General features: G+C 41.3%; 1 protein-coding gene across 1 annotated transcript in view; it reads left to right on the top strand.

The window, feature by feature from the left end:
- zgc:153039 (uncharacterized protein LOC767698 homolog) overlaps positions 1-12,764 on the top strand; it is an 80,735-nt gene that overhangs the window by 5,570 nt on the left and 62,401 nt on the right. The window contains exons 3-6 of the mRNA XM_036149938.1: positions 1,333-1,470; positions 2,677-3,000; positions 5,375-5,482; positions 6,997-7,108. Of these exons, the coding sequence (XP_036005831.1) occupies positions 1,333-1,470; positions 2,677-3,000; positions 5,375-5,482; positions 6,997-7,108 (682 nt within the window). The remainder of the gene's footprint in view (positions 1-1,332; positions 1,471-2,676; positions 3,001-5,374; positions 5,483-6,996; positions 7,109-12,764) is intronic.

Raw genomic sequence — 12,764 nt, 5'->3', positions numbered from 1 at the left:
TTAATTATGGTAGTACTGTGTGGGAGAGGGTGCGTGAGTAGGGTGTACACAAGAGTGATTGACAAGCTAACAACCAATCAGAGCCAGGCATTCCTCCCGGCTCTGATTGGTTGTTTCTGACCGGAAGCGGTGAATTTTTGCAAATGGCAGTAGGACCACTGGGAGGAGCCAGAGGAGCTTGATTTACCTGTTATTTGTTGTTTGTTGTTTACCTGTCTCATATTTTAGGACATGGTGACAGTTTTAACAAATATGTAAAAAATACATTTCTCTAAAGGTTACATTCCCGCAGCTTTAAACTTGGGTCATTTGCAGCATTTATGAATTCTTTATAGAATTTAATTTACACATTCTGTTTGAGTAACAGTTTTATCTGCAGCTGCTTTATGGTTGGGTGGAAATAATCTGTTGCCTTCTTTCCTTTCTGTGGGAAACTGAAAGTCAACATTAGACTTTTAACTTGCATCCGAATAAAATCAAGGGCAGGAAGGACATAGCCTCGTGAGACCATCCTGATCTCGCGAGCTTTCAAGGTTTCACTCGCAGATCAGTCTGGATACTCTCCGTTGAAGAAAATTTGGAGCCGTTCACCAAACGAACGTCCAATCAGCGTTGGCTTTGAGGCGGGTTGAGGTGTGAGGCAACGGGAAGCGCGTCAGTTCAGTCTTAACAGCATGGCGGCTTCAGCCGATGAAACTAGCGTTAGCGTGGCTATCGAGCAAGTTTTATCGGAATTACAGAGTATTTCTTTGCTGAGCTAACGAGCCTTTACCTGCAGCAGCAAGAGTAGCTTGGCTTGTGGTTGTGTTTTCGTCGTCGCTCTGTTACGAACGACGACGAATCTGATTGGTTCATTTGGCCCGTCTATCACCAACATAGGCCAATCAGCTAACCAGTATTTTCGCCCCTTCCCAAAATTACTTCAACGGAAGGTTTCCAGATGGATATGCGGAGCAAATCTATCTGGCGGAGTCAGGTAAGGAAGGACATGGCTTGATATAAAAGTCGTGGATTATTTGGGGTTTGTTTACATCAGAAATTTAGGCTTTGCAAAATATCAAAATACAAGAACTAACTTTACATTTCAGTTCAGAAGTAACCAAAGTGGTCTGTTTGGATCCGGTTAAGGCTTCAAAAGTTGACCAATAGCTTTCCTGCTTTAAGTCATATGGGAGCCAAGCTTTCCCCTTCAGACTAAGCAAGGCACATATCTCATTTCAGTCCATGCATTTATCAGTAGGCCACAAATGAAAAGCTGTGGAAAATGCAAACTCCTCCATCACAATGTATAAGGAGTGTATGAATGTGCTTTTGCCCTAACTTGATGCACAGACATGATCAGCCGAGCACTGGGTCCGGAGTTCGGTGGCAGCATCGGCCTCATGTTCTTCCTGGCTAACGTGTGTGGCAGCGCCCTCTATGTGCTGGGTCTGGTTGAAGCCATTGTGAGCACTTTTGGAATACCAGAAGGTAAACAGGATTTCTTAATGAATGAACTCGGTGGTTGTTTTTATGTGTTTGGCAATCCAACGTCCTAAAGAAATTTTTCCATATTTAGTGAGGTCACAAGCACAAATGTCAAGTGGAAGGTTTACATGGATTTTATAGTTTTATTTATTTTTTTACAAATATAAATCTGAAAGGTGTGGCTTGGTCACGTTTTATGCCCACTTTACTTTGATAACCATAAGAACAATTGAGGGCAAACTGTTGCCTTACAAAATAACCAAATTAGCAAATAGTAGTATGGCACAAATGCATGTTTGTACAAATACTCTCAAAGCAGCTGTTCTATGAAGGCCTCACAAGTTTTTCATAGAACATTAGTAAACAAACTGCATCATGGAGACTACAGAAAACCACAGACAGGTCAGGGAGAAGGTTTTGGACCAAAATGGAGCTTTTCTCAATATGGTAGTGCTCGTTAATCAGTGTGTGCAACATCCCAATCTCAAAGGACATATTTGATGCTGTATTTGTAGAATATGAACGTACATGTGCCAGCTTACCCCATGTATCACTAATATACATGAACGGTATGTACTCTTAACTACCATTGATGCCCAAACATGATGTAACTCTTTGGTGGCTGAGATGTTACGCCCAATATCATGTAGAAAGAAAAGCGTGGAGGGAAATTATAGTTTTATTATTGCAATTGGCTCCATATTGTCCTGATATGGTTGTCAATGTCGATAGGAAGATGAATGAAGCTAAACACAGAAGAATCCTGAAGGACGGCCTGCAAGAGGCTAAGACTGGCGCGGAACTTAACTTTTTAGCTTCGCAACTACCCTAAACAGGCCCAGTCAAAAGTCCAGACCTAAATCCAGTGTAGAATATCTTGCAAAACTTTAGAAATTGACAAAAAAAGGGGGAGGGAAAAAAAGGAAAAAAAGGAGGGGGAAAAAAGAAAAAAAACATTCACAGAGACTCTCCATCCAACTTGACTGAGCCAAGTGTGCGAGGCTGATAGAAACATACCTCAAAAGACCACGGGGCAGCAAAGGTTGGTTCTACAAAGAAAAAACAGGTTCTGGTTCGATAGGAAGGTTGTAGGAAGCATCAGGCTGAACCCATCTCAGTCACTTCCTGTTATACCATTGTCTTTCTAAGGTTGTTATGGAAATATAATGGATTCTTTGTAATACAGTTTCCTCTTACAATTTATTTTAGATCCAAACGTGGTTCCCAGTGCACACCAGGTTCTACCGTCAGGTTACTGGTGGTCCCTGCTGTACGCCACCGGGGTCGCCTTGGTGTGCCTCCTGGTGTGCCTGGTGGGGGCCCACATCTACGCCAAGGCTACTTTCATCATCTTCCTGGTGGTCATCTTCGTCCTGATCATGATCTTCATAAGCTTCTTTGTTGTGGGGCCTAAACCGATCACGTTGCCGAGCCCCAGTTCCTCCAACCCGCCCAACGGAACGGGCCCTGTGCTTCCCACCACAGCCAATTTTACCGGATTTAAGCTGGAAACGCTGCTGGGAAATCTGTATGGTAAGATGGAGGAATGGTTGGTATAGAAAGCCTTGTGTAGAATGCTCACACCAAGTCTTTGCTAAGGAAGCTGACACCTGAAGAGACTCAAGAATCTTTATTGTCGTTACGTAACCATAATGGCATTTTTGTTGAGATACCGGCTCAGAGTTCACATATAACACACAGACACAAATCAAAGACATCCGAAGGAAGAACGAAGAATGAGCTGAATGAAACCCTCAGAAATGAAAAAAAAAAACACAATATGGGGAAGAAAAGAGCTAAATTTAAAGTTATGCTGTACAGCAGAAGAGAGACTCATTTGAAGAGAACAAATACTGTGAAGTTGTTAATAGACAACGCATGTTCAGATAAAAATAAAGGTTGAATACAACGACAACACTTCCTAAAAACCTACCAGCGTTCGAACAGTCCTTATCTGACAAAAAATAAACGCAGTTTACGCAGTTTATGGAACAATGTAAACTAAAGTGCAACTGCATGAATGTGCCAGATGCTCTCTGAGAGCTAAAAAGTGTGCAAGTAGTCATTAGTGACAAGTGAAAAGTTAAAAAACTGCACTTTGCATGGATGTCCAAACAAACTGAAAGAGTGCAGATAGACATTAGCGTATGAGAGACAGTGTCAATACATCTCAGGCCAATCAAGAACCTGCTGAACCAGTTTGTAACATTTAAACAGACTGAACATTTCCAAGCGTAAGCCAGAGGTTTTTATCGGCTATGTTATCGCTAGAGACTCACCTGTCAGAGAATTTTATAAAGCTTGACTTGCTGATAGGGATTTTTGCCGATATGGAGTATTTTACAAATTATTTTTGGTTCACTGTGCAGATTAACCTAGAATTAAACTTTCCTTATGATAAATTGTTTATAGTAAAATGCTAAATATATATTTTAAATTAACCCGGCGCGCATGTATGTGACACAGCTCTGTAATTAGACAAGATTTCCCTACAATTTAAAAAAAAAAAAAGACAAAATGACATTTTTTAGTACTATTGATTAGCATGGTTAGCATTACTAGCTGTTAATAGGAGTCTCTTATGCCTTCTCTGATAATGTTAACGGCTGAGTCGTCTTCCTGCAGTGACAGCTTTTACACCAAAGTGTTCGGCTGTCACTGCGATGTGTCATTCTTGGTGCGTCTCAAAGTAGTAATTCATTTTCATGATCTCATGGATTATATCTGTATTTGTTCAAAGTCTGCCATAATGGCATGTTTTGGCAGAAGTTATTGTGAAAGGGGAAAAAAGGAAGTGAGAGCGCTCACACAGTAACTCCCTGACGTCTCAGACTGTCGGCTCAGCTGTGGGTTTACAGATGCCAAGTAGGAGTTTTCCTAATACTGACACCTGATCGGTGGCGGCACATATGACCATGAGACGCACCGATTAGTGATTCTGGTTCTCCTCAGACATCCTCCAAAGGCGTTTCCTGCGGTTTTCATCTTAATGAGGTCTACCTGCACCATTCAATCTGGTGTCATTTTCAAGTCATTAAAAGATTTTTGGGGATGTGTATTGTATATTTATTTTGAGGAGAGCAGGAACAAGGAGCAACGAAAATTCTGGGTTGCATAGGCGGTTAACTGACTTTGTGCAGACGTGGTCCCTCGCCTGGTTTACCACCCGCTGACCAGGGAAAGAGGAGCGCATGCTGCTTCTCCTACACTAGCTGGAGGAGAATAACATTTCTGACTCCCGTGCATGTTCCTTGAATTCGCACAAAATAAACAGTCTCAGCATGCAGGGATTTATTTTCAAGCACATGATTACTGAGCTAATTGCTTGTAACTCAGGCCTGCACTCGTGAAAACTATTTACACACACACTCAGAATAATCCTGATTTATTTGACTAGGTGCTTACACAGGCGATGTATGGCCATGAACGTTTTATGTCATGGTTTGAGTGAGCATTGGAAGATTTACCTGCCGTTCAGCTGAACCCGTGAGTTCAGTGAAAAACCAGTTTTAGCTAAATACCAAGCTAAAGATCTCAATAATGATTAAAAACAAATCTAAAATGCACACAAAGGGCTGTGTGAGCTAATATCTTAGTCGTTATGCACGTTATAAACCTTATCAGGGTGACCAAAAGTATCAAAACATTTGTTCACACATTAAAGGAAGAGAACAGACTGGCGTTCTCTTTTAGCCTACGGGCGTGAAATCTAATTTTTTACCATTAAAAGCTTGGTTGCCGATCCTGTACTCTACAGCAAAGAATGAAGAGGGTTATTTGTTCAGAGGCTTTTAGAGATAAGGATTGATTTGTAGAGCAGTTTCTGCCACCAGACTAAATGAAACTGCCTGATGATGGCGGTGATCAACGTAGAACCGCCGTGACTCACTGTTCTTGGTTCTTGTAGCTGGCTACACCTCAGACTACACCACGGGGAAGATGATGTCCTTCGCCACTGTGTTCGCTGTGATGTTCAACGGCTGCACCGGCATCATGGCGGGCTCCAATATGTCAGGTAGGTGTGGGCCTGATTATCTGTGAGGGAATCCAGTGCAACACAATCAGCTCTTCATTTCTAATAAAATGAAACTTGTCAACGTGTCTTAAAACAAAGATGAATACAATCCCAGATGGACAACAACACTTGATATGTTGTCGTCTCCCCGAACTGCAGAAGCAGATTGAGTAAACGTGTAGAATCTCTGGTTTAAAAGCTTGTAGCTACATGAAGTACAGTACCTGTGATCCTTATCAACACATCACTCTCATCATTGAATGACTGCTGATGAGAAGGGTCCTGCAAATGTTTTCAAATCCCTTTAATTTTCCACAATGCATTATTTCCTTTTTTTTTTATGTATTATTGTTCAAATATTAATTTAAACTTCCATGGTAAACAATGTACACTCATGCTCCACTTGATTAACTCATTACTGCTGTTCATGAATCTCCTTTTTTTTTCTACTAATATTTTGTCCTCAGAGTTTCTGCATGAGAACTTTGTGCCGTTAGGCTCCAACATCACTTCTCCAATATGCCCTCAGCTGTATCATTTCTATATTAGCATTTCTTTCTAAAAGACTTCCTGGCTCAGCAGAGAAAGTTTTAATAAAATGTTTTGATTTCTGATCTTCTGATCTCTGCAGTGAGGCAGTGATCTGATGGGTTGAGAATTTAGCTCGTAACTTGCTGCTACCTGATAATCTAACAGTTCTTCAGCAGCTTCATAAACTGACCTATTACTAATAACCCGTGTTATAGCAGATTGCAAGGCTCAGGTCTCTCGCATATGGCTGCTGGTTCAATGCCAAGTGTATCACTATAGACTGCAGAGTCGTCCGGTAGGGTTTAACTTTTATGGTGAACGTCAGTGTAAAGGGTGTAATCACTTGAATTGTTTGGGCAAACCCAGGGTTGTTTGACTTGAATCACAAATTGTGCAATGTTCCGCATTATACACTGGATTCCCTTTTAATGGTTGGATTCTGAGCACATTTTCCGCATCAGGGAAATCACAGGCCTCCCTTATGTCCAAACATGTTGCAGTTCCCCATGACCAAACGTTTCCACCAAAGGACATTGTTCAGGAAGTCTTGTGGCCTGCGTGGCCTGACCTCAGGGGGGAGTTCCTGGGATGTCCACAGCTGTCCCCAAACTCCTTGTTCTCTTCATAAAATTATGGACTCCAAATAATTGTCAAATGACCTTAAAGCCATTTCCTGATTGAAGGGCACCACCAGTGGTTTTCTGGCATTATGTCGAAACACTCTTGAATGTTTCAGCTGCTGAGCTCTTAATTGGTACGTTTCTGTAGCCTGGCTGCTGACTAACCTCCCGGTCGGAGTGGAAACAGTCAGAATGGGCTCAGTTTGTCAGGTATTTCTGTGCCGTGTCGTGTGCTGCTGTTCATCTGAGTTTGTATTCACCAGATTGTAGCGGCTGATCAGAACCAGATACGTAGACATTTAGAAACAGGATGTACTTATTGTTCGTCATGACTAAACAGGTCAAGCGTGTGTTTTCCACCAGGTGACCTGAAGAACCCCAGCTACTCCATCCCCCGTGGCACCGTCACCGCTGTCATCTTCACCTTCATCATCTACAATCTGCTGAGCCTTCTGGTGGCCTGCTCCTGCGACCGGTTTGTCTATGTTTTCTGATGTGCTTTACTTTTTGTGCTTTCGGGGTGGTGCAGACCTTATATCCCCAGCAAAGCATAAGTAGCGCGTGTGCCCAGAAATAAACATAAATCTACGCTTAGTCAAGACAGGTAATTAAAGCTGTGAATATGAATGCACAGTTGGAGTAATGGATGTTAGCACGTTGTGTTTTCAGTAGAAGAAATCCAATGCTTGGAGACTGTCAGATAATGCAGACAAAGCTAATTTTCTGCTTCATCAAACAGGGCTGAAGCCTCTAAAACAGGAACCCATTTTAAATGGATCTACGCCATCTGAAACTTATTGAATGCTACGTGAGCACAAGACGATAATCTATGTGGGTCTGTTTGCTTTTGCTCATTCACATGGTGGACAACGATCGGAAACATTCGGATCTTTTAATTACTATCTTTTTTTTTCAATGCTACAAACGGCTCCTTTGGGGCATTTTAGTAACAAAAGCTTTGGACCCGGTTGGCCATGGTGGCCAGTCTGTGCCGGTAGCCAGTGTCAGGGTATAACAAGGTTTTAAAAGGTTGGGTTGGGAAATTCGCTCGCAGTTATCCTGGAGTAGAGATACAACAAGGTGACCAGTGTTTTCTCCAGCTGTACAGCATAAGGTTAACAGCCACTGCCGGTCAGCTGGCTGAAAGAAAGCTACCACAGTCTTTAACTTGCTTTGAAAAAAGACAAACTGTCTTGGAAAATGTCTGGTTGAAAAAAAAAAACATCACAAACAGTCCTGGTGAGGAAAGTAAAGTAGGCCATCCATCTCTCTAATCGGGAACTCTGCTTTAGCTCTGTGGTTGGCATGTCTGTTACCAGAAGAGGAAGGACAGCCTGAATAATTTACCTGCTAATATCAGCGTGTTGTACTTGCGTCACTCTAAAATACTGAATGGCCAAACATCATAATTTGCTCCCTCAGCACTTGGAAACTCCTAATAAAATCAAGATGGCAATAAAATAAATGTCATGGATAATATTATATTGACTGTAATAATAAACATTCATTATTTCAGCTGCGGTGTTATGAATTGTTACTTTTCAATTATACATCAAAATAATTTTAGATTTTTAATTTTGAATTTGTTAATAATACTGTGAAACCATAGTAGATTATTGTTGGTTATTATAACATACCATGTGAACCCCATAGTATTCCATGCATAGTTATTATGTGGGTTTTGACTGGGGCTATAATATTGTACCTGTTGGTATTTAAAATGAACAGAGGTAGCATGTGAGAGGTGTTAAGACTCTCCTAGCTAACCTGATTAGTTTATTGTCACCTGAAAATAAGTTAGCCTGTGTGAAACTCAGAGATAGCTAAATTAAATATACACATACAAAACAAACTTGATCAGTGTCACAGTGGAAAAGCTTAGACACACGAAGAGAAACACAAGCAGGAGCAGAGCAGTGTCATTGGCCCAGAGCTTTTGGTGCATGCAGGAGAGTCAAAATGAGGGCTAAGAGCCCGGAAGAGGACGACCAGTTTGCAATAAAAGCCGCCAGAGCGTTGGGTCTCCAGGACCGTTCGCAGTCAGCGTCCCCTGCTAGGAACTACTAGAGCAGATGGTCCGGGCAGATCTTCTTCTCCCATAAAGTAAGGTTTGCAAGGAGGAGGAGCATATCTGTGAATTAAACAACTAGTGCAAAAACAAACTTGCTGGTCAACAATTTATAAAAACAAACAATTCACCAATCATTTTGCAGAAAAGACCACAATGACTGAAGGATTCAGTATATCCAAGCCAATAATGCTTTTTTGGTCAAATGACATTTTCCAAAGCCGCATGTGTACAGATTATCAGAACTGAAATCGATGTGTGGATGAGTAAAATAAAAATCTATATAATTAAATCACGGTCAGCAACCCAGTTGAAATTGAGGATTAATTTGTAATGCCCGTAAAGTGGTCAGGTAACTACTGTATTTTTCAGCTATAAGTCACATTGTTTTTCAAAGTTTGGCCGATCCTGCGACTTATAGTCAGGTACGACGTGTATATCAAGTTTAAACGGTAAATCATCCTGAACAACATGAACGCATCACACTTTGGGAATCCCTGTTTTAAAGTATCTGTCTTTAAGAACTGTAGAAGCAGCAGTCACCTGCTAAGGTGCAAATTCCTTTAAAAGCATCTTTGTGATGATTTGATCAGTCTGTAGATGGCTGTTTATGAAGCAGCCACCTGTTATTTGAGGTTTCAACTTGTAAAGATTTAGCCTCCACCGGTCAGTCACTCGGCTTACTTTCCTCCTGGCTGCAGGGCTGTTAGGTCTTTGAGTCCTTGAAGAAGCAGTTGGTATTTATACTTCTTTTTCTCTCCGTTTCTAACCGTCTCTCTCTGGCTGTCAGCTGCTGAGTGCCGGAGTTCGCTATTGATGTAGCCCTAAAAGCGAGTGTTTCCAAGGTGCTAAAGTGACAAGGCAGGGCAGAAAAAGAGCATTGGAGATCAATACGGCCATCATTTATCCTGCAGCACCCTCCTCCCCGCATCTGCCTGCCACGCTCCTTCTGGGACGAGAGCATTCACTAAGCGCCATCTCTCCCTCTGCGAGATTATATGGCTTACATACTTTTTGAACCTTTTCACAATTATTTACATCACAAGCATGGATTTTGTTATATTTGTTATTTTGGGGGATTTTATCTCATAGACCAATGCCAAGCAGCACAGAACTGGAAAGTGGAGTGAAAAAGATCCATGGTTTTCAAGATTTATTTATTTATTATTGCTATGGGATTGTTAGTATAAATATATGCTGCTCTGCAAAGACCTCTCAAAGCACATCATTGAACAAACGGCATCATCAAGACCGAGGAAAACAGGATCAAGCTCTGGAGAAGCTTAAAACACGGTTAGGTTATAAAACAAAATCTCACGAAGCGCTGTTAAATCCTACGTCCCATAATGTGCCATGGCACAACTGCAAACCTACCACAACACATGCTATCCCACCTGAACTACCAATCCACTCATTGAGAGCATTGATCATAGAGGCAGCCAAAACACCCACGTTTACTCTGGAGGAGCTGCAGAGAGCCACAGCTCTGAATCTGTCAATAGTATAGCTGGTAGTCCACTGTGATGAACCTTATGAAAGAATTACATAAAGAAAGCTGTTGTCAAAATGAAGTCATGAGAAGGCCCATTTAAAGTTGGCATAAGTCGTGTAGGAGGATACAGCAACTGTGGATAAAGTTGCTCCGGTCAGAGGAAACCAGATATAAACCTTTTTGCCTACATGCAAAATGATCTGTGTTGTGGAAAACAAATACTGCACATCTCCCTGAACACACTATACCCATGATGGAACGTAACAGCGCCATCATGCGCAAGGACATGGAAGCTGTTCACAATTAATGGGACGCCGAATGGGGCTGAGTACAGGGCAGAAGAAAACCTTCCAGAGTCTCTGAAACACCAGGGACTGGAGCAGAGGTCCACCTTCCAGCAGGACAGTGTCTCTAAACGTAGAGCCAAGGCTGCTGCTTAGGAGGAGTCTCAGTAGTTCAGTTAAACAGCAAGGTCTTTCCCCGGTTAGGACCATGTGGACCGACTTCATAGATGGAGCAGATGATCATGCTGACTCATGGGACTCTCTGTGTTCTTCAAACAAATAAAAGCTGGTAAATACTGCCCAACTGTATGCAGTGTTATGTAACTACAAATAAACCAACGTAACACTGAGCAGGTTTAAGTTAGTCCACCGATGTGGTCACTCACTACGATCTGGATATCCGACTGCATTTATGTTTTTTGTAGAATTTATATGATTTGGCTGAATTAGGGAGTGCAGGGCTACTTTTTGCTGTATCGCTTCATTCACTGGCCCCTTGTCTGGTTTTGCTCCGGTATATTTGGACTAAATCTGACTGTAGATGAACTCGGTGTGATCTAGCAGAAACGGTTGTTAAAAAAAACCGTACGGAAACAATCTCTGACCGTCTGTGTCTCATTGAGCGTTTGGCGGTGTTCACCCGCACGTAGGCCAGACGTCCGAGTTGATGTCAGAAACGGGAAATGTTGTATATTTAACCTTAAACTGGTCAAGTGTAATTGACAGGTTTGCATTTCTTATCTTGTTTTCTGGATTTTTTGTTTACATCCGTGACTCACTGGAGGGTTTGTTGGGCCTCATTGAACAGCTGTTTGCTGCTCTCCTGATTTGCTTCGTAACGGAATTGTGCAATGCAATCCCCCCCTGACCCCCCCAGAAGCTACAACCGCAGTGGCTGCTTCCTCTGCTCCGCAGGCTACAGGTGCCTGTCATCCGTTAGAATCTGGTTGAAATGTGAATTACTTTCATTAATTCAGCTTAACAGTGAAAGTCATGTTCCATGTGTGCACACAGAAAGCTATTTTCTGTTCATTTAAAATCTAAATTAATTAACCTTAAGCCTTTATCATCTAAATACTAGATGATAAAGGCTTAAGGTTAATGGAAATCCAACATTCAGGTTCTCAGTGAATTAGAATAATGCAGAAACCTCATTTATAAAAAAATATATTTTGTTACATATATGTCAGGCCACTGAAAGGTGTGTCCATTTTCTATGAACCTACTTCACCCAGTAAGATCATCCGTTCCAAATCCTTAGAGCAACTCTAAGCAATGCCTAAAGCGTATTGTGGAACGATAATGGATTTGTTCAAAAATTACCAGGAAAAAAGAAAACATTTTGTGGAATAAAAATTTGTTTCCATTACGGTAACGGAATCATTTTAGAAAGCATTTTCTAGAGAAAGAAATATTCTGTTCTTTCTCTAGAGGTTTTTCACCTAAAATCAAATCAAAGAGCAGGCCCACAGGACTTTTAGAGAGTTGAGATAAAAAATAAAACAAACTGCAGACATAAATGAAACTGCAATGCAACAACCCAGTACAGTTTATCTGGTATGAGTAATGATGTATGGTTAAACAAATGTATCATTTCTAACAAATATATAAACTTCTACTCTTAAGCACGGCAAACTAAGAGTCTAAATTATGCACGGTAGACATAATTAGATAGAAGAAAACACTTTTTCATATTCATAAGTGCTAAATAATTCTCGAGGCAATTACACAGCAGTTATGGCAAATAAAGAGCTCTCCAGCAGCTTCATAAGAAGAGTTGCAGTTGGTAATTATAGGAAACAAAGCCCTGCTGACAGACAGATTCATAAAACCCCAGAAACCTCCGTGGCACAAGAATACCAGCTCAGTTTTCAGCTTTTTTAAGAAATGACTCAAATAGTTAGTTTTTTCGATGAAAATAAAAAAGCATCAAAATCAGGAGAATGTATGTGTTGCATATGGATTACTTTAGGCAGGTTTTTATGAGGAAACTCTACACATTTAGACCAGAAATGTGTCAGGCGTTGCTTTTATCAAGAGGGAAGTAAAAACTAAACATGTCGTTACGCCTGCTGTCCAACGGGTGGCAGTCATGCCCTTCCTCTATAAAATCACACAGTCCTCAGTTGGTCAAACGAAAAACGACGGCAAACTTTCAATTAACTTTTAATTAGACTTTCTGTTTAGATTTGTGCCTCATTTAATCGTAGCCTTTAGTGGGTAGAGCAGTGTATATGTTCCAAACATTTAGGGGTGGATGGATCCATGGGTACCTGAGCCGAGGCAG

The sequence above is a fragment of the Fundulus heteroclitus genome, chromosome 18 (genome assembly GCF_011125445.2).
Source record: "Fundulus heteroclitus isolate FHET01 chromosome 18, MU-UCD_Fhet_4.1, whole genome shotgun sequence".
Taxonomy (NCBI): Eukaryota; Metazoa; Chordata; class Actinopteri; order Cyprinodontiformes; family Fundulidae; genus Fundulus; species Fundulus heteroclitus.
Note: the sequence above shows the minus strand (reverse complement) of the source record. Positions and strands in the feature narration are given on the sequence as shown.